The sequence below is a fragment of the Cryptomeria japonica genome, chromosome 8 (genome assembly GCF_030272615.1).
Source record: "Cryptomeria japonica chromosome 8, Sugi_1.0, whole genome shotgun sequence".
Classification (NCBI taxonomy): Eukaryota; Viridiplantae; Streptophyta; class Pinopsida; order Cupressales; family Cupressaceae; genus Cryptomeria; species Cryptomeria japonica.
In genome coordinates, this window is record NC_081412.1 from 385640682 (window position 1) to 385663994 (window position 23313).

At 38.2% G+C, this 23313-nt stretch overlaps 1 protein-coding gene across 5 annotated transcripts in view; it reads right to left on the reverse strand.

Moving 5' to 3' along the window:
• Window positions 1-23313, reverse strand: part of LOC131066852 (uncharacterized) — a 150132-nt gene that overhangs the window by 46850 nt on the left and 79969 nt on the right. For all 5 annotated transcript variants that reach the window (XM_058001724.2, XM_058001722.2, XM_058001725.2 and 2 more), the window contains 3 exons: window positions 10434-10573; window positions 10135-10273; window positions 9899-9974 (listed from right to left, as the gene is read on the reverse strand). In XM_058001724.2, the coding sequence (XP_057857707.2) occupies window positions 9899-9974; window positions 10135-10273; window positions 10434-10573 (355 nt within the window). The remainder of the gene's footprint in view (window positions 1-9898; window positions 9975-10134; window positions 10274-10433; window positions 10574-23313) is intronic.

A 23313-nucleotide genomic window follows, 5' to 3' on the forward strand; every position in this document is an offset into this window, starting at 1 on the left:
TTTGAATTCATGATCTCGCCTATGTAGAAGAACATCCAGGCTTCAAAGTTCACAAAATGTGGGCATCCCATTACTCTGCTTAGCATTTTTAACAAGTCTACATACTCCTGCTTGAACTCGAAGATGGTGAGAGTTTTGGGCATCTTGGAAACGTGCACTCTAGGCTTCAACAACCACTATTTATTAATCAAATCAGCACACCTGGCAGGACCTGCTTCATATACTGCCTGAGCTCGGCTGCTGGTCCTGTACGTCATGGAATAATGTGAAGGAATTCCGAAAGCCTCACCAATTGACTCCGGAGTCAATGTTGCCAGCAGCTTGCCATCTGGCATTGAGATTGTTTTTCGCTCCTGATTATAATGTGTTGCACAATCCAAGACCAAGTCTGGGCATTGAATAGCGGGAGGAAAACAAGTTGCCGCAACTAGTCCACTTTTCACAATTCTAACAGCTGTCGGGGATGGATTGTAACCTGTTGTTCCGAACATCCGGATCTTGAATGCAACCAAGTTGAATGTGCCCATGTTAGTATCGCTGATTTCATCCCATCTTGAATTCAACCGAGAATGAGGAAGAAAACCTTTCATTTCAGCCTTGATCAATGCTTGCCTGGAGATAGTCACTGCCTTGTTTGATTCCGCCATCCTGGAAGCACCTTGGAAATGATAAAAACAGAGACTAAGTATGACTATTCTTCACTTCTCCACTTCTTCTTTCCTGAATCTTGCACGTGAGAAACGAAATGCCTTTCCAAACTTATATAGAATTCTTAAGAGGCACTAATTTAGCAATTGCATTCATGATGCGTCATACTTTCCCCAATCACTATGCCATGCAAAGGTAACTTCCCATGCGAATGAGTTCAAATTTAGAAATTTCCTTAAATGCTCCAAGTCATGCGTCATACTTGGAAGATTCTCTTTGCCAACTCATTGATTTTCATTCTTTCAAATTTTGGAGGGAATTCGAAGGATTCACTCGGGATTTGCTTGATTTCATTCTAACTTGTCATCTCCTGCTTTTGAAGGAATTTTCATGTCTCTTTTCAACATCCCTATTTTTTAGGGATCCCCCTAAAATTTAGGAGTCAGGTTTATAGGATGGAGAATTTCACCCCGATTCCGAATCTATAAAATTTTCCACACTCCGTCGAGATTCGGTGTCTAAAAATAGCAAATTCAAAATTTTGCCCGAGGGGAATTTTGCTTTTTATTCCTCCTTGACTCCTTGGATTCCATGCCTTAGGTAAAATTTCAACTTTTAGCTTGGGCGTTGAATTCACTGTGCCTTGGAACTTTTTCATTTTTTACACTTTCCATGGGTATACCATTTTGGCGCCCAACTGCATACTTGGGCAGAATTTTCACTCTATGGAGGATTCATGAAATTTATCCATCCATCCCTGCCTGACCTATTTTAGCGACCTAGCTAACCCTTGGGCGCTATTCTTCATAAGGCGTGGAAACTTCATCCTTTCACCTTTTCCATGGCATGTCTATTCTGGTGCCTTTCTTGTTCATTGGGCGCATTTCACCCTTGGAGAGAGAATTCCTTAAATCGCTTGGTGTCCATGGGAACACCATCCTAGCGCCTTCCTCCTTGTTAGGGCGCAATTTCCAACAAGGCAAGGAATTTCAATGTTTTCACGTTATCCATGCACCCCCCACTTTGGCGCCTTCCATCAAGCTAGGGCGCAATTTTGACTAGGTGAAGGATTTTCCACTTTTTCCTCCTCTCCTTGGGCATGTCACTTTGGCGGCTTCCCTCATGTCTGGGTGCAAATCACACTTGGCCAAGGATTTTTCCATTTGTCCACCTATCTTTGCCTTCTCCATTTTGGCGCCCAACTGCATACTTGGGCGGAATTTTCACTATGTCATGGATTCATGAAATTTGTCCTTCTATGCTTGCCTTCTCCATTTTGGCGCCCAACTGCATACTTGGGCGGAATTTTCACTATGCCATGGATTCATGAAATTTGTCCTTCTATCCTTGCCTGAGCCATTTTGGCGCCCAACTGCATACTTGGGAGGAATTTTCACTATGCCATGGATTCATGAAATTTATCATTCTATCCTTGCCTGAGCCATTTTGGCGCCCAACTGCATACTTGGGTGGAATTTTCACTATGCCATGGATTCATGGAATTTGTCCATCTATCCTTGCCTGACACATTTTGGCGCCCAACAGCATACTTGGGTGGAATTTTCACTATGCCATGGATTCATGGAATTTGCCATTTCTCCTTTTGGAATGACTTCTTGAACCTTGGTGAATTTCTGAGCTTTCCATTTTAGGCATAAGCTTCCAGCACTTGATCAATTTCTGGCTTTCTCTGTCTGCTATCTGATTCTCCGGAATTAGAAATATCTGCAAACGTCTGATCCTCGTCGCCTTGTTTGATTGACCCTGCCAGTACTGACTTTCCAAAAATAGAAACCTTCAAGGTGTCAGTGTTAGACCCCTAGACAAGGTGCAGGAATGACTTACTATAAATAGAAACTTACTAAAAATAGAAATTACTAAAAATAGTAAGTTTGATTTTTGGCAAAATGACGACATTCCGGGACTCGGAAAAATCCCTAAAAATGGGAACTTTCTAAAAATAGAAAGTTGCTCCGTTTGGTCTCAAATTTTACTGGGAGGTTCCTTGAAGGGTCCTAATTCCAGTCGTATGTTCAGTTTTCCCAAAAACCTAACAAGAACGCCTAAAATCTAGGACAAAAGGCAGAAACCCTAGAAAGGGACAAAACAAGCCCTAGACTTCATAGAATTCGCTCGACAGAGAAGCAGATCAACTCTAACTGACCCCCGAACATCTGCAAAGTGGAGAGATTGAAGAGATTGCCACCAAAACACAAAAAAAACAAGACCAAACAACCAAAAGGGGCTAAAAGCTAGGGGGTCCCTATCTGGGATGGGGTGATGTGTGATTAGGTCACAACAATGTGGAAAGTGATTCTGGAGAGAATGAAATAGTTTCTAACCTTCCAAGTACCAGAAAAAGAAGATGAACCAGATGCTCAAGACAAAATTGTAGCAGCATTGAATGTAGATTCGGCCACTAGGCTAGAAGAGCATACATCTTTTGTATCAGATGACGAATTTGTTAAGTCGAAGGAGTTTAAGTCCTTTTTGTATCATTTTAAAGGAAAGAAATTGAGAGAGGCAATGCCAGATGTGACACCAGAGAATGAGGCAAAAATGCTCAGGAAGCTGAAGGCGGAGATTAATTCTAAGTTAGAGAACATGACCCCTCAAAGAGGAAGACAACTTCTCGTAGACGCATGAATCATTCTTTTTCCAGGCTGGGACCTTAGTGCATCTTTTATTTTTGATAGCTTGTTGCATTCAGATAAGAAAGATTTTAAGTTAGACATTCAGGGTGTTAATGATATTTTTATTGGATCAAGATGTGATCCGGATGATGAGGCTATGCTTTTATGGGCCCTCTATCCCCCGAATAAGAGGCCAAAGATTATAGATGTTGACAAGGCCTTTAGCCATATGATGAAATTAAAAGTTGGAGAAATAGATCCCATGGTCACAGCAGAGATGGGGATAGATCTTTCAAAGTTAAACAAAGCTCGGATGAAGAGGGAAATAGCAGAAAAGGAAAAATACAAAGCTTTGTATGAAGAATTATTGAAGAGAGGTGGTCATCCAGTGCCACAGATTACAAATAGTTCAAAGATAAAAAAGAAGTATGATGGATTGTTACAGGAGTACAATAAGTTAAAGAAATAGGTGCGAACTGTCAGAGCGGATGCAGCATGTGTGTTGATCACTAAAAGATATGAGAATTTGCAGAAAGTATTAGAGGAACTCTGCACTATTTATCAGAAAAATATGGATAATACTGTATCACACCAGAGAATTTATGATAGATTAAATTTGTTATTGCAAGATAAAACACAGAGTGACAAAGTTGTCAGCAAGGTCAAGAAATTAATTAATGCTCATGAAAAATTTACAACTGAATTAAAAATTGAATATGAGGAGTGTCAGGGGATTATCCAACATGGATTCCCAAATGTTGTGGATGATACAGGGATGATAAAGGATAAAGGCCAATGGATTTCTGATTGCAGATCACTACTCACTGCAGCCCTTAACATCGCCCATGCGGATACCTTGGACATGACTGAAACAGGGGAACAACTGGAGAATTTTGTTACATTGGAAGTGGCAGTCAGAGATATCATCTTCAACGCTTGCACCTACAAAGATGAAGGATATCTTCGACATATTCAGAAGTGCGGTCAAAGGCTGGATGGGAAAAGTTAATGTGTCATTGTAATATGTTTTGTAATGTTTTTGGTTGTCATAGCAGTTAGGGAGTTATTAGTTAGGTTTTTGTCAGTTTTTAGTTTATACTGATGAAAGGGTGTGTCCTTTCATTTGTGTCTTTTGACTCACATATGTATAAGGAGTCATTTTGTATGTAGGGAGGACTTTTTTCCCATTGTCTGTTGGAATTGCCAGTATTGTGTTAAGGCAAGTCTATGGGAATGAAAAGTTATATTTTGTGCAAGCAAGAACATCATGAAGTACCTATGAGTTTGCAGCTTTTGTACATCTTTTTATTCCAAAACAAATATATAAGATTCGTTGTTTTATCTTCAGATCATTTTGTGTTACATTGTGTTGATGAATCAAGTCCTTTGGGTAAATCTAATTTAGATTTGCTGTAGTGTGCCATTACATGCTGTTGTATAGGAAACATAATTGTTTTTGTTTTTCTTGCAACACATAATGAAACCATTGCAATGATAGTCTTACATATTGTGAGTTTTTCAAACTGTCTCCAAAGTTGATTAAAATATTTGTCCACTAAGTAACACATTAATTGTCAGATAAGGCACTAGTCTATTGTTAATATTTGTGAGTAATTTTGGTGTGCATAAGGTCCTCATCAGGGAAACGTACTTATTCCTATCAGTATTGTTCTTTCATAATTACTTAAAATTTCCAGCAGCATTCTCTTACAAATATTCAATTATAATCAAATACACTTTGTTTTTCATATTTAAGCAATTAAAAGCACACAATAGAGAAAAGTTGCAGGTCAATTTGCCAAGCCTGTAAACAGCTTATGCATTAAGTTTAAATTCACTATAAAGAAGTCTCTTTGTGCTTTGGAGTTTATGGTATACCGCCTAGGTCTAGTGGAGCCTAAAGTGCATAGGAATTTGGTCTTCGACCATTCCTGTTCATTGGCCAGAATTGATTGGATCAGTGAGGAATTTGGCAAGTTCTTTTTTATTTCCAATCTGTGGTTTTGGGAACCAACACTTATATTAGCAAAGAGAGTGGCTCTGGATGTTGGCTTTACTATAATTGGCCCTATGATGACTCTGAAGTTCCGAACACATTCCATCTAGGAGGAATTGGACAAAATAGAGAAAAATTTGGACAAACATTGGAATACTCCAAGGCATTGAAATTTGAATAGATGTATGATAACCCTTTAGACGAGGGTCACCTTTAGATTAAGGCCAGTAAGTGGTATCAGTGGTGGACCCAAAGATCCTGATCTCAATTTCAAGTATAGTAATTGTCTCAGGCTCAACCTGTGACATATACCAGATGACTGGGTAAATATAAATGCTCAAAAGGAATGTGCATTCCTTGGATATTTCAGCATCTCATGCAACTCGGATTTGTACAACGGACTCTTGCCACTTCCATAATAATGGATGATGCAGATGTTGTTGTACCTGAGTGCCAGGTCAAAGCAGCTAATCACCTATGCATGGGTAATTCCAGTGACACAAACCAGATTGAGTGGCCTCCTGCTCAGTAATTCAACTTGTATCCCTGTTTTTGCTGCATGGTTTATTTGTTATTTCAGTTTTGGAAGATATTTCATATTTTTTATGATTGATCTTAGTGTTCTACGGGTTTGGTACTGCAGTTAGATTTATCTGTCATTACCTTGGTCTAGGAGAGCAATTAATAGTTCTATGTAGAAAATTGTGAATGTCAACTAAAGAGACTGAAAAGATAAACTATCAATCAGAAGGACATATTTCAACCACACTCCAGATTAGGATGCTAAGAAGGAAGAAAACTAGATAAACAAAATAAAACTAATTAAAATGCAAACTCTATATTCCTCCTTTGATTTGATAGTCCCCTGATTTGACGTGTGCTTGCTATATGATAGATACTTGATTTTGCTCCATGATAATGAGTGCAAAATGGATTAAGTTAAAATGAGATGCAAAGATGGATGCGAAATGGATATGAATATGTAAAAGGCGAGTAAGCATTTCTGCATTATGAGGGTATGAAATGAAAGTGGATGGTTTTGAAAGGAAACCGAGAGGTTTAAATAGACTTGAATGAGATGGAGGGGCATGAGAATGAGACACGTGTCCCTAAGAAGGGCATGTGTCATGGATGAGAATGACATGTGTCCTTAAGAAGGACATGTGTCATTGGAAGGAATGGCATGTGTCCCTGAGGACACATGCCCATTTGGGAATGAGACACCCAAATTGGAAGGTTCTATTCCAAAAGATATTACAAAAAAGAAATATCCTCAAGTTTTTCCAAATTTTAGGAAATTTCCTCCAAATTCAAAAGCATTTCCCAAATTTTAGGAAATTTGAGATATTTTGAGAATGTGCACACATGTGGTGAGGGCTAAGGGATAAGGTTGACAAAAACCTTTGGTTAACTAGTCGGGTTGGGTTAGAGGAAGGGTTAGATGAGGGGTTAAAGTTAGGAGGCATGCGGGGGAATTTGAATTAATTAATTAATTCAATCAGAGAATTTGAGAGGAAAAGGTCAACATGAATTAAATAATCAAATTACATATTTGGTATATTTAATAGAAGAGGGGTCAAATTCAATTAATTAATTGATCTTAATTACCAATCAAATAATCAAAAGTGGACTATAGCGTAACTAGCAATTGCACCTTGGTATGCAATGGGTACACCAACGAGGTGTGGAAGGTCAATTTGAAAAAGTTTTGATCTATTTTTTGCATATATATGTGTAACACATGAGGTCAATGGGTAGGTCATTTAGCAAATGATGGTCTTTGTGTAATGAAGGTCTTAATGGAGAAATGATCAAATAAACTATGAATCCGCTTACATGGATCCAAACATGACTGAAATAATACCTTTGAATCAAGAAAATAATAATGTTCCATTACCAACAAGATTATGTTATGGAGTGTGTGTGTGTGTGTGTGTGTGTGTGTGTGTGTGTGTGTGTGTGTGTGTGTGTGAGAGAGAGAGAGAGAGAGAGGGAGAGAGAGGGAGAGATAGAGAGATGAAATAGAGATAAGAAATGATATAGAGAGAGAGGTAGAGAGAGATGGAAGAAGAAATATAGAATGATAAAACTAGAGAGGCAAAGAGATATTGAATAGAGAGGAAGAGAGAAGTAAAGATAAAGATAGAGAAAAAGAGGAAGGTGGGACACAAATAGATTAAGTAGAGAGAGGTAGAGAGAGAAATATATAGATAGGGAGATAGAGAGGAAGAGATAGAGGAATATAGAAAAAGAGAGAGGGGAGAGAGAGAGGGAGATACAGAGATAGAGATAGAGAGATAAAAAAGAGAAGTAGAGATAGTCAAGTAGATATGGAGAGAGAGAGAGAGAAAGAGATGGGAACAAACATAGATAGAGATATATGGAAAGAGAAGGAGAGAGAGAGGTTTAGAGAGAGAGATAGATAGGTGATAGTTAGGGAGCTCGGGAGGTAGAGATGAGGAATGAGAGATAGAGAGAGAGAGAGAGATGCAAAGATAGGTAAGGAGATAGAGATAGGGGATAAAGGTGGAGAGGAAGATGGAGATAAAGATGTACAAAGAAAGAAAGATAAATGTACAGAGAGGGAGAGAGGAGAGAGGAATATGTTTCTATGCAGCACAATCTTTTAGATTTAAATGAAGTTGGAGCCAATGGCAACTGGGGCTAACCTTTAGAATAAATTGTATTTGTATCCATTTCATAATGATTTGCAGGGATTCCAACTAGAGAAAATGTAACACTGATAGCCGATGAATCTAACCCATTTCCTGTCACTATCTACTGTGGAAGAAATTGTTTCACAGTTAGAAAATTGTCAGCTGCTGAAGCCATCAACATACTTCAACTTTTAGACAAATGTAATGGGAAAATGAAAACAAAAGAAATTCTGGTCTGATAATGATTTTGATCCATGGTGGATGGAATCTGCAGAATTTGATAGCAGAAAAAGCGAAAGAATTAGCAATTTGTAATGGGGAAATTCCACCACGTGAACAATCAAAATGGAGAAGGTTACAATCACTATTAAAAATTATTGCTGAACAATCAAAATGGAGAGGTTACAATCACTATTATAAATTATTGCAAGGCAGTACACAGAAAATAAAAAATCAGCGAATGAAAAACAGCTAAATTCCAATGGTTGGGATGGTGTTCATCATCTTGCAGCCCCTTTCAAACAATCTGTGCCATTGATGCCCCAAGTCAGCCGGTTAACTTCACATACGGAATTCAAATGTTACAGTGACAGAATACTGTACTTTTACAGAAGCAAATGACAGAATACTGTACTTTTACAGCAGCAAATGTCCACATGGAAAAGAGAAAGGGAAAAGAAAAGGCCAGCCTAAAATCAACGACAAACAATCCTTCAATCGTCTTGCATGTCTTTTTAAGGGCTGTCAACCGTTGATTTTAATATTCAGCTTGTCCATTTCATATAAGAGACGCCTTCGGCATAATTAATAAGATTAATTAGCTAGAAGGAAACATAACCAATTAATTAAATAATGCGGAATTATTTAATAACCGGTGCTCAAGAAGACTAAATTCAATTAATTAAATTAATCAAATTTAGGTGTCTACGATAGTTTCTAGGGACATGTGAGTATTCATGTTAGTTTTAGCCCACTACTCTCTTTCTCGGGCTAGTTTTGAGTCGTTGACCTCTCAGATACGACACAATGTATTTGAGTTCCAATAATTATTATATTTCTGGTTTTTGTTTATCAAAAAAATCACTTAATCACATAGATTAACATAAAACTTGCATTCTCAAATAGATTTACAATGTTACATTGTTAAGCTTGTTGGTTTTCATGGTGTTAGTCCTCTTCAATCTTAATTTTCGATTCATTCTTGTACATAACAATTTAGTTTTTGCTGCAATGAAATTAAATAGCTTATGATACTGATCATTAAATAAACCATGAGATATGAAATCAGGTATATAACTTTTCAAAAAAGGAAATATTTTCCTGGATATCAAGTCCTTTATTATTACCTGAAAGACAATAAAACAATTGAAGAATTATCCATATGCCACAAAGTTAGCTTCCTTCTAGTTCATAATGCAACAAAATTTTCTGGTGTCAAATCAGTAATGTCACAGACAAAACCCTAAATATCATATGCTATTTCAAAACATTAGAGAGCTTTATGGATATGTTTTACTCTAAATATATCTAAAACAAAAATAAATAAATAGTTAAAATTAGCAGTACGATGTCAAATTATAGGAGACTTCCATTATCATCAAAGTAGGCTTCAAAGTTTAAACAGCTAAGTATAGCTTAGGGAAAACTATGGCAAGGCCATGAATGCCATTCAACTACAGAAATAATATTGACAATAAAAGTAATGCAAAAGAAAGTAGACCTTGAAAGAACAAATTTTCCATGGCAATAAATTTATTTCCTTGTGCATTTATAATTTGTAAATGTATTTAGGAATTTACACACTAAAGTACTTGCATGGACATCTACTTATAGAAACAAGGGCAGCCATGACAGATAATGATGTCAGATAACCAAGTTTCATACATATTTGCATTTTCTTAGATGTCACCTTCCGTGATCTGTACACATATGCCTTAGAATTAGTACATAGACAGATTTTTTACCTGTGCTGTCAGCATGCTGCCTGCTGAGGCTTTGTCTTGGCATTGTGATATCCCAGAAGCTGAATAATCAGTTTCCCTTACGAAAAGGAAAGAACAGATTCAGTAACAGAGAGTAACATAGAAAATGGTTGCAAACATCACAAATAGCACCTTTCAAATGCTTAAATAGAACTCATGGAATCCAAAAAGAAAAAGGCCCTATGTACTCTTACGAACCAGATAGAAAAATGACTCACTCTGCTTTCATAGCTACTTGTTCCAAAGGAAATTTAGGGTACTTCCAAACAGTACCAGGTAGAGATGATGGTTCTGGAAGAGCATCTGGCTCTACTGGACTGCTAACAGCTTGGGGAATTGTGCCTCTCTGTTTACTGGCTGCAATATGCCCACACGAATGCATTAATACAAATATAAACTCAAAAGATGAGAAAGTTTAGATGTCAAGTGACAGAGAAAAAATCTTTCTGAAGCCCTGGTAAAAACAATTGAGATAAACTAGAGCATTCAAAAGAAAAGATGGCAGATGAAATTCTACGATTTAATCTACTACGAACTGTATGGCGCCGTTCCTCCAGCTTGTCTTTTGTATCTAGAAGAGTTTCATATTCAGGAGCATAAGTCACATGCAGCAGATTTCCAAAGAATGAGTGCTCATCAAGCTTCCTCTTTGCAAACCTGCAATTACAGAACATAAAGAAAATGATATTCCAGATGTTCAAGATATCTAGTAACATCTTAAATAGCAATGGCAGTCCAAGAGTGAGGCAAATGAACACATTTCGCACATAGAATCTATATCTAATAAGAAATGTTGAATCACTTAGTGTTTCAGCATAATTTTTTAACTCTGCAACCATTATGATAAACCAATTTTTTTTGGTCAATGGTTTCAGTTAAACCTAAAATAAGGATCAATAGTGTATATAGTTATACAATGGAGGAACAACCATTCAATATCTATTCAGTTCCTATTCATGCTAAGACAAATAGAAAGAACACAGTGATGATAATTTTTCCAGCTATTTCTTTGACAAAATGGAAACCCTAATCACTTAGCTAAGAGATAATCAGGGCAGCCTCTTAGCTTTTATCAGACAAAAGCAGTATTGCACCATTTTCTTGTTGAATGAACTCATTTTCCAGTGTTATATTCTATAAGAGAGGAACATGTTAAAATAACAATCCATGGATACGCTTTTCAAGTTTTCATAGTATCTGTTACAGCCTGAGGTCATGTAGGCTCTCTGGATATTTGTAGAAACATTTAAGGATGCTACCATCTCAAATATTAAGTACTAGGAGCTATTTGAATAAGAGTAGTTAAAAATTCTCTCCTTCCATTATTTCATAATGAGCTTTCTTCAATCGTAGCATGTATTTTCCACAATTGTTTTATTTATCTTACTATGCAGAAACTTTTTAACCAATGTAAGGAGTATTTTAGACTAGCAGATGTGTCGCACACACCCAATTTCTTTCAAATCAGAGCCATAAAAGTTTTTCTCATTTGATTCCAGTTTTCAATTTGAACTTTCAGATATGGATTTCATTGTAATGATCAGACCCAATTTCTAAACCAATATTTTTTGCAAGTTTCTCACTGTTTTACTAGATAAGCATTATGTCAACCTATTTTGCATACATTCTATTGACAAGTTTCTGAAACTTGTTTTAATGGTTTGGGAGCACATTGTCATTGCATAAACATTTATAAACTCAAGGTAATACATCAAACATTTGCCATTCAATCCAAGGACTACAATTAACAATTGAAAGATTTCATAAACTGCTGTTCACAATTCCTGACCTTTTATGACATAAAACCCCAAAACTGAAGTCTATTCATTCATGCACCCAAGCATTTAGTCTTCCAATTTCAGTGTACACTCTCCAAACTCACCCAGAAATCTGACCCAGGAATTATGCCAGCTATAAGGTGCTGTTCAGACCTTCCACGACCTCTTCCACAGCTGCCAATCACTTCTTTTCACCCATGACCCCTCCATGAATGATAGTGACCAGTCTAAACCTCTTCAAGCACCATGCTTATGCGTTCAATCCTGCTGCAAGTGCCTGGGTGTAGTTGTGTTGACGTGTATTTTGTACACCATCATACACAGAATAAAATACCTAAGGGCATCTTATCCTCTCTTGAATAAAGCCTCTAACTGCTGAAGATTCGCATGAAGGATCAGTTAGGATGACTCCAAGGTTCCTTTTGGTAGGGTCTCTACATGTGGATAAGCTCCAGTGGTATGATGTGATTTGCTGGAATCACAAGGGGACTTACATTGAACTTCCGATCTGCTTTGCTGGACACAGGCTCTTACTAACTTAGATTAAAAAAATGGAAAAAGGATAAGGGCGAAGAGAGGATCTAATCCTAATACTAAGAATGTAGGAGCAATGATTGATTTTTGATGAAACTCTAACTAGGTCTTGTTTTGACATCAATGGAACATCTACACAAGACTAGTGCGATCTTCTATGGGAAGCTTTATGATGTTCAAATCATCACCGTAGGCATAGATACCATCCAAGTTGATGCATATCAATGAAGAGGCGACAAATTGAAATTGAGCTTAGGCTGAACGATTCCAGTTGACTACGCAAGGCAAGTCTGCAATCAACAAACTGCTAGTAGTATGGATATACGAATTTCACCATCAATCAATCACATTTCTTCCATTCATCTAATCATCTACCATCTGAGATTGAAGACTCAACAAGAAACCATGCAAATTGCAAGAAAACGACATATTTCACCATTACTTCAATGAAAATGGAGTTTGTTTACAATCAATGGCAACAATTTCTTGCCTTGTCCTCCTATTCTACTCTCTAACTACTTTCAACTATTTACAACTCTCTCTCTAATTCTCTCTAGCTATTGCTAATTTATTGCTAATTAGCCTTTACAAATGAAATGCCTGGGCTTATATAGTGCCCACAATACAATTTGATGGCTTAGATCAATTCAAGATCAATGGCCAAGATTTTACAATGAAAACCCTAATTAGGGTTTGTTACAACCATTACATAACATTTAATGTTTGACCAATGATAAAATTGTATTGCTTGGACACATGTTCTCTCTAGAAAAATCGACCAATGGATAGCCAGGGTAGGTACATCGGAGTTTGTGCCACCTTCCATGAGTTAAGTACATTGAATCTGGACATGCTGAGATGGACCACACTGACTGGAGGAGCGATGACTAGGATGCCACCTCATCTGACACTTGTAGCTTGCTAGATATTCAATTTGGATGTCGTTGAGAGGCTATCTTTAATTAATTCATCTAGAACTATTTTGCTTCTTCAACGAGCCCTTGTTCTAACTCCTTGCGTCCTTGATGTGCAGGAAGATGATGTACCTCGCCTTGGAATGCTGGATTGAAAGAGTTCGCCCTTGTCCTGGCTTGATCGTCCTGGCGAAGACCGTCCTTGATCCGGCTTGATTTTCCTTGAAGAGATCTCCATTTGATGCCTACACAACATTTCAAAATTAGTACCATGATTTTGCAATACATAACATAAATTAGAGAGCAAATTTTAGGAAACTTAATGATAAGTCCTTTATTAATCATTTCCTAAAAAAAACGATTGAGCTAAGGAAAAACAAAATTTCAAAATTCAAAATTAAGGCAATGACAATCAAAATTTGAAATTAAAACAAGAGATCTTGCCATACCTTACTTGAGAGCTTAACTCTAAAATGCAAAATGACTAAAATCGCCTAGGCAAAATTTGAAATAAGATGGTCATCAACGTGATTCTTCTTCAAAATGACAACTTCGCCACCTTTGATATGTCCTTGGCAAGTTCGCTCAAGTGAGATTAAGTTCGCACCACCTTTGGATAGATGTTTCGCCTTGGATAAAACTAGTGCCTTCTTTTGTTTTGAAATGAAATTCGCTCCTTCAAACACACTCGCACTCCCTTGATGATGTTTGCGCCTTCCTTGACAAGACCCGCACCTTGAAGATAATTTCGCACTTCTCCCTTTGAGCTCGCATGAAAAATGATAATGTGAAAATAATGATTCTCACCTCCCTTTATAGCGCTCATCTCACAATTACCACCTTAGGCCGACTTGATAATTAATAAGGCAAATTTAAAATAAACTTAAAAGGCCGACCTTCAAAAACAAATAAATACCAAGCGCTCCTTTTGATTTTTAATGATTAATTAATAATTAATTAAATGCCTTTATCATTTAAATTGACAAATTCGATTTTTACAAGGCAAAATAATTAATTAACATTAAGCGCAATATTTAAATGCTATTTTTAATAAAATATCGATTTTGTTAGCATTTAAATAAATTAAAAAAATGTGTTTTAAGCGCCAAAATGAAAAAGTGAGAAGATACGTACCTCATCGCCCTGGTCCCTGACTGAGGGACAGGAGCGATCCATTAATTTGGTCATGATTCTTGCAATTTTTACGTCCAAGGTCCTTATTTCCACGTTGGAATTGCCATTTTCGCTAGGTCCTTTGAGCTTAATTGACTTGTTCTTGCAAATGAATATCCTTTAGATATGATATCGCCCTGGTCCCTTGGAGAGGGACAGGAGCGATCTCCATTGTTTCTCCTTGATCTTGCATCTTTGAACTTCAATCTTCATTGTGGGGACAAACAACGTTATTCCTTCATTCCTTTCTCATTTCACTTGAATTTTACAAGGCGCTTTGATGTTTAGAAGATCATCGCCCTGGTCCCTTGGAGAGGGACAGGAGCGATCCTTGTGTCCTAGCTCAAATTTGCAAACTTTTGATCTTCGTTCTTCGTTCATTGCCTTCCAAAGGACGTCCTCGATCTTGCCCACCCTTGCATTGTCTTGATTTTGTCGGAACATGAGTGTTTTAGTAAAAATCGCCTTGGTCCTTGTCCAAAGGACAGGAGCGATATGAGTTCCTTGGCTCATTTGATAACACTTTTACGTTCAAAACTCTTGCATATCATCTTCAAAAGACACCTTATACCTTGTATGACCTTGCAAAACATTGACTCAACGTGATTTTTGCATGAATTATCCAATATATTCAACATCGCTCTGGTCCCTTCCTGAGGGACAGGAGCGAACTTCATGATTTTGAGCTTGTCATTGCCTCGTTCAACTTGTCATTGTCTTCATTGGGTAAAACGTGGTCCCTTGATCCTCCTCAATCACTTGATGCGTGATAAACTTTCAAAATTTAGAGCCTTTATACAAATTTCGCTCTGGTCCCTTCCTGAGGGACAGGAGTGAACTGGGAGTCTTAGTGCAAATCTTTCAATGTGACGACCTTTGTAACTTGTTGCTTGATGGAAATGCCTTGAGACGTCCTTGCCACCTTGTTCTTCGCCTTGGAGTGGTTTTGAACTTGAAGAAAAGGCAACATACTTATTGTATCGCCCTGGTCCCTTGGAGAGGGACAGGAGCGATTTTGCTCTTGTGGGCCTCATTTCACTTCATCACCTTCGAAAATTATATTCAACGGATTCGCAATGCCTCCTTTCATTCATTCATGCCTTGAGATCGGTTGAAATTTGGCGAGAAAATCATCTACAACAAAAATCGCTCTGGTCCCTTCCTGAGGGACAGGAGCGAACTTAAGCATTTTGGTCCTTTGTTGACGTTTGATAATCTTCAATTTGTCTTCAACGGGTTCGATTGACCTCCTTTCTTGCCTTCGAACATAAAATTTGCTTGATCTTTGCCCAGATCGTACCTTATGAAGAATTTCGCTCTGGTCCCTTGGTAAGGGACACGAGCGAAATTGACCCTCTAGGCAAAACTTCATCATTTCCTTGTTTTTGATCAAGTCTGGATATTCTATCATGCTCATTTCGTCCTTCACCATGCCTTTGATGTCTCGATTCGTCCAAACAAGGTCAGGAATGGCTCAACTAAGCATTTTCGCTCTGGACCCTTGGTGAGGGACACGAGCGATTCGCCTTGGTCCCTTGGAGAGGGACAGGAGCGGTTTTCGCTCTGGACCCTTGGAGAAGGACACGAGCGAAATTTGACTTTTCGCACTCTCGATCAGGACAATTTTAATGGAATATAACATTTAAGTTATATTCCATATATACTTTCAGGATGTTTGAGAGTGGTTTCAGACCTCCAGGAGTTATATTGCAAAATCTAGTTTTTGGAGGTTTTTTCAGTTTCCAGACTTAGTCAAATTTCAGGGTCAGGACCTCACTCAAGCCGGACTTGCTATCCTATGTGATCCCCGACAACACTTCAAGTTATATTCATTTGATAAAATATACCTCTTTGGACCTTTTCACATCGTCAAGACGTTAAAATCCTGCAAGGACAAAGCAAAATTGGATTTGTAGCTCCAGTCCTTCACTGAGGGACAGGAGCGATTTTCCTCCTGGAGGTGTTTCGGTGCTCATGAAAATCTTCAATTTATATTCAATGGAAAGATCTCGCCGTTCTCCATCACTTCCAATTTGAAATTCGTCTTGACCCTGCAGGAATAGTAAAATATTTGAAAACGAGCTCCCGTCCTTCACTAAGGGACAGGAGCGATTTTGCTCCTACAGGCCAAAATAACATGATTTTACACATTTTAACACTTCACAAGGCGAAAACAAATCATTAGAAATGCCTAGGATCAAAAATCAAAAATGTCAAAATTTGGTCAAAAATATTCAATTGGACAAAAATTCACATTTCATCTTCAACACTTAGACAAATTTAAGCTCTGCATCAACATTCCAATTGAAAATTAGACCATTCTGGCGAATTCATTGCATTCAAAATTTGCATTCTAGAAAAAGAAATTCAAAAAGCTCTCAAAACTGACTGGATTTTGGTCCGAAAAGATGGTAATTAGAACCCTAAGGCTTGACCCTAAATCCAGACAACTAACAAACTAACAAAACCCTAGAAAAAGCAAAGCGAAAACGAGCAAAACGAGCAAAAAACATGGGTCCCCATTTGCAATGGGGCGATGTGTGAAAACGTCACAACAAGTTGCCACTAGGAGTAAGACTCATGTCCTACCTTGAATAATATCCTCATACCTCCCTTGTCTATCTTGATAGCGTCCAGCAATGAAAAATTCAATCACTCAGTACTGGAAAATACTAATGCCAGCCAAGGAATAAATATGTATTGTTCTTTGATTTTTCTTGATTCATTCAGATGTGGCATCCCATTTTCATTCTTGCAAATTGTTGTCATTTTATGACACCCTTGGTCCATCAGTAAGAATCGATCAGAGATACGATCCATGGACCAACACTGCCCCAGTTGATCAAGGAGAAAAGCAGAAGAATTATGAAGTATGAGGTGTTGCCTTGCCCGGAGGAAGTTTCTCCCTTAGTCTTTTCTTCCTTCCCCGGAATTCCGGAACCCCGAGGTTCCGAAGTTCCTTCTCTTCGCCTTCCCTTGTTTTTCTTCTCCGGAACTCCGAAACCCCGAGGTTCCGAAGTTCCCTCTTCATTTTCTTCCCTTCCCTGGAACTCCGGAACCTCGAGGTTCCAAAGTTCCTTCCCTTTGTTGCCTCTCCTTTCTTTTCCCGGAACTCCGAAAACCCGAGTTTCCGAAGTTCCTCCCTTTCTTACCACTTCTCCTCCGTTCCCCGGAACTCTGGAACCCCGAGGTTCCAAAGTTCCTTTCTCTCCTTTCTCCCTTCCCCGGAACTCCGGAACCCCGAGGTTTCGAAGTTCCTTTGCTAAGTCCCGCCTTTTCCTTGCCTCCTTCTCAGTTCCCCGAAACTCCGGAACCCCGAGGTTCCAAAGTTCCCTCCTAGCCTTTCTTCCTTTCTTTCTTTGGAACTCAAAAACCCCAAGGTTCCGAAGTTCTCTTTCTTTGCTTCCCTTCTTCCTTCCTGGAACTCCGAAACCCTGAGGTTCTGAAGTTCCTTCCCTAGCCCTTTTTCAATTCTCCAAAGCTCCGGAACTCTGAGGTTCCGAAGTTCCCTGTTGCTCTCCTTTCTCCTTCCCGGAACCCCAAGGTTTCGAAGTTCTTTCCTTGTCTTCCCCACTTCGGGAACCCGAGTGTCCGAAGTCCTCGGACTTCTTTCCGACTGGAAACACTTCTGGACGGCGTGATCAACACTCAAAGCTTTAAATGCTCCGATGACTTTTGTGACTTGTGCACCTTCTTTTGTAGAGCCACAAGGGTGCATTTAATGTTTTTGGCAGGATTTCCATCAAGAGAGGTATAGGGCCATGCTTGTTGTGGTGACTTATGTCATGTCTGCATGCTCTGACTTTGGAAAGTCAGTCAATCCACTCTTCTCAAGATTGCATTTTCAGGGTATGGCTAGGTTTCTTGCATGTACAGAAGTCAAGTGCATGCACTTCCCTCCACTCCCAGGCTGATATTTCCCTACACACAAGGGGGTCATGATCACTCTTGTAACCATTTTTCTATATAAAGGTTGTTAAGCCTCATTGTAAAGGGTTCTCTCCTGCTGGCTTAAGCTATTCCATGCTCTTTCACTTCTCTTGTATTTTTTCTGCATTTTGCAACTGTAAGTTTGGCCATTGGCCTTCGAATGAATTGAAATTGCTATTCTTGCCTTTCTTCAACTTATGTATGTTGTGTATGTTTTCTTACCTTCATCATAGGTGTATGTTTTGTGGCTCTTCTCTCATATATGTTGTGTTAATTTATTTCTAAGTATGACTAGTGGGAAACCTTCTTCCCTCTTGACATTCAGCGAATTCTAACCTCCATACATGCATTGGGGTCACTCATACAACTGAAGTTTGTGCACCTCTTGGGTATTTCAGTTGATTCTTTGTGTCATTTCGGGTAGGGAAGGAACAATCTCTTCTTGGTGCATCACCTCCTTTTGTTTTAAGCATTTCTCTCTTCCCTTTTCCTCTGCAAGTTGTTAGGATAGGCTTAGGAGTAGGTTTTGAAGTGTTGAGTTGGTTCAACACCTGCACGTGGATTGAGAAGGAAGCCGGCCTTCTCCGAAGATTCAACCCCCTTGCGCAAGGGTGCAAGCTTTTGTGATAACACAAACCTCTTTCAGTCTTCCAGTTATTTTAGATTATTTGACTTGCCTGCAAGAGTTCTCCAATTAATTAATCTTCAATCACGCAACACATGCATGAAACTTGTGATTCCACCTGCAAATTAGCTAGGGTAGATATCTCACTACCCAAACCAATTCCCTTAGGGTTCCTAACCTAGGGTTTTCTCTCCTTGAAAGCTTCATATCTTCACTAGTATTAAAAAAATCTAGTATATGCAAATGAGCTCTCAAATCACCTTTTATATTTTCCCATAGAACTTTACCAAAGGTACTTTTAATTTCCCACTCAAATAACATTTAAAATGCTTTTATAAAGTCACTTCATAATATCTCCTTTTAAATCACTTAAGTCATTTTATTAAATTAATTAAAATAAAGTCAATCGGAATTTTACTTTATTGGACAACTTTATTTTATTAATTAATTTATTCCCACTTAAAGCCCAAAAATAGCCTACAAGAAGAAAATAGGCTAAAAGAGACACTTCCAGCTACTCCGGGGAAAGGAACATTACATTCATATGTATCCAACTATTTAAGGTCTTTGAAGAAGACCTTAAGCACAAGAAACTGCAAGGGAGAATAAAAAAATTCTCTACAATCAAAGGGGAGTAAGATTAACATGGTTTATGAACATTAATAATACCCATGGGTAATCGCAATGTTAATGTATAGGATGGCGCAAAAGTTATTGCTGAGGAGCAAGCAAATAGATCCTAGAAACAAGCAAGAGGTGCCACAAAATCAAATAGGAAGATATAGCTTAAACAAAGTAAGATTCAGATAATCACGTCCCAAGATCTATCATTTATTCAAGTGTCAAAAGAAAAAAAATATGATATTGATAAAGTATAGCCCACAAAAATAGTAATAACAACATTTTCATCTCTAACACCCCCAAATTTTCAATAGAAGTGAATTCTTCAACCCAGATTTATTACTTAACAAAGTTCTAGTCTTCTATTGAATTTGTACAGCAATACCATCTTCTAGTCTTCTTTAACAAACTCTATCTTGACATTGACACTAACAAACTAACATTTGACATTATATATAGATCACATACTATAAGTATAAACAGAGGTAAGCCAAACACCAAGTCCCTCTTAAGCCAAGCAAACTCTATCTTACAATCTAAACCAGGAAAAACCCCAACACAAACAAAGGGACTCCATCCAAACTAAAAAACAAACTAAGTTAACCCCTTTTAGCTTGGGACTGAAGAATCATCTTGCTTCAGCTCTTTGCAAAATACTTTTCGCCCCCTCATAATAACTCATTTCTAATTTTTCCAAATAATCTGTTGAAGGGTCTTCAACATATTGCTCGGAAGCCTAGCATCCTCAATAGGAGAAACTCCTCCACCTTGGAGGAGTGGGAGACAAAACCAGACCCAAGTTGGGTTAAGGGAAGAACATCCAAGGCCTTGGTTGATTAGCAAATATTGTTCAGGGGAAGTGGATCAGCTGGAGAAGATTGAATATCTGAAGGAACAAAATACACAGAAGCTTCAAAAGAATCAACAGACGAAAGATCAGGCTGAATTAACTGATGCTCAGGTTCAGCCCCTTTCCACCAAGTAGCTTATCTAGAGGGTACAGGCCTTTGCCTTGAAAAAGAAGATTTAGGACAATCTGCAACCAAATGACCTGCACAAAACAAGACCTATAGCTAAAGAATAGTCCCTCACAATCCAACTATTGCAACCAAATTCAATTTTCAACCTTTAAACAAATTTCCTCAGCTAACTTCTTGGTTGAATCCATTCCCACAAAAATTCTTGCAAAGGTGAAATGGCTCAACATATAATTCAAATCCAAGACAGAAATAAGGTAGCCAAATGAATTTCCAATGAAGGAAAGGCAATCAATCCTATAAAACTGAAGAGAAAAGTTTGGGAGTAACCCAGACTGGAGAAACAAAAAAAGCTTCAATGATGGTGTTGATGTGTTTTTTATGCACCTCAGACACAAAATAAAATACCAAGGTACCTTACCCTCTCTTGAACAAAGACCTTTCGAATGCTAAGCTATGTGATCATACGAGGTGACTCCAAGGTTTCAAATGTCAGTTTTTGACATGTGGATAAGCTCAATGGTTGATGTGATATTGTTGGAATCACAAGGGGGACTTACATTGAACTTGAACTTGCTTGAATGCAGCTGGAACGTTGAAACTCACTTGATTTAAAAAAAGATAAAAAGGATTGAGGGTTTAGAGAGACTACACTACTCCTAAGATCAATGACAGCACTGGATCATGCTTCGATGGACACATTCCTTTAACCGAGCTTTGCTTCGCCATGTTGCCAACAACTACACAAAACTGATGCAATCTTCCAAGGGAATTGAAAGATTTGCATATCATGAATCATTTATCCAAATACCCAATACATTGGCACAACTTGAACAAACATATCCATAATTGAACTTAGCACATTTTAATGTTCAAGCTAACTATGCACTGTAATTGAAAATCATCCAACCACAAATAGTATGAACCAAGAAATTATCAACATCCACACATTACTCCATCACAATCAATGAACTTCATCTAACATGAGGATATAACTAGAAACCATGCAATATGTAGAAGACACACCACTATCCACCATGAATTCAATGAAAAGGATGTTTATTTACAAGCTTGGGAACAATTTATGCCTTTTCCTCCTACTCTACTCTAAATGCTAACTGTTGGCTACTAACTATTATCTTCTGCTACTAACTATTAACCTTTACAAATGAGAGAGAAAGCTCTTTTATAGTGTTCACAATACAATTGAATGGCCTAGATCAAATCCACATCAATGGCCAGGATTGAAAGAAACTCTAATTAGGGTTTGTTACACCCATTACATAACATTTAATACTTGACCAATGACAAAATTACAATAAATTGGACACATGTCCTTCTTTGAATGTTGACCAATGAATGATGAGGTTAGGTACATTGAACTTTGTGCCTCCACATGTGGTAGTTTTCCTCCTCGTTGGATGAGTCAAGTGCATTGAATCTAGACGCCTTGATTTGGAATGATGTGATTGGGTTGGTGATGACTTCAATGCCACCTTAGCTTACTCCTTGTAACTCATCGCAAAGAAGAGTTTGTGATTCGAGCAATATCTCTTTATACTCAACATTTCCAAGCCTGTGATGAATGAGATGATGGTGGGAGATATTCCCAAATTGCATCATCTTATCTCACTTGATCACTTTCACCTATCCTTCTTTATTCTTGAGAATTCACCTTTGTGTGCTTCACCTTGAATCTTGCATTAGACCTGAATTCCTTCACTTGAAGCCTCTATTTTGGATTACTCTCTTGTTGTATTGGTAACAATTCTTGGATTTCCCAAGGAAATTCAAGATAGTTGTAAAATTCCTTCCTTGATCCTCACACTTGCTACATTGAGATGTGTTCCTTCCTCGATTCCCCATGTTGAAGTATGAACCTAAATATTGTAAGGGTTGCCCTCTTCATGTGGTGGAAAAGTCCTTCATTCCATGCTTATCTTTGTATGTCTTGATGTCTTTGTGGAATCCCTCATTGTAAAGCAACTCTTTGCATTATTGGAGTCTCTCATGATGATTGCATTCCTTGAGTTGTAATGCCCCAAGTCCTCCATCCTTGCATCAAAACTTGATGTTGATGCATTCCACTTGCTAGGTTGAGGTGTTCTATTTTTTTGATTCACCATCATTCCTTCTTCCTTGGATCTTCTTTTCATACTTGAATTCCTTCTCATTGCATTGTTGTCTTCTTTGATGTTGCAAGTGTGATCTTGTTGTGACGTTTTCACACATCGCCCCATTGCAAATGGGGACCCCCACTTTTTTCTTCTTTCTAGGTTACTTGTTGAGTCTTTTAGCTATTAGCCTTTCATTTGGAAGAAGTGTAGTATCCCAGGTGGCTAAGATGTAATCAAGACAGGGCTCTCTCTTTTTAGGATGAAGTCAAGCACAACACATCCTTTGCCCAACCAAGCTTCCAACCTACCTCTCCCAACATTGCCAATGGGTGCCTGTTGATGTGTATTTTATACACGACCAAACACAGAATAAAATACCTAAAGGTACCTTATCCTCTCTTGATTAAAGTCTCTGAAAGCTGAAGATGTCGCGAAAAGGATCAATCGGGATGACTTCAAGGTTCTTTTTTGTAGGATCTCTACATGTGGATAAGCTCTTTGTGGTATGATGTGATTTTGCTGGAATCACGAGGGGACTTACACTTGATGACCTGAACATCTAATTTGCTGGAATCACAAGTCCTATTCACTAACTGGAAGACAAACAAATGACAAAAGATGCAGGGTTCGGGACGTCTACTCTACTACCTAGAATGCGAGAAAATGGATGAATGACTAGGTGGAGTCCTACTGGGCTGGGTCTCACCATCAGGTTAAACAATTCAACA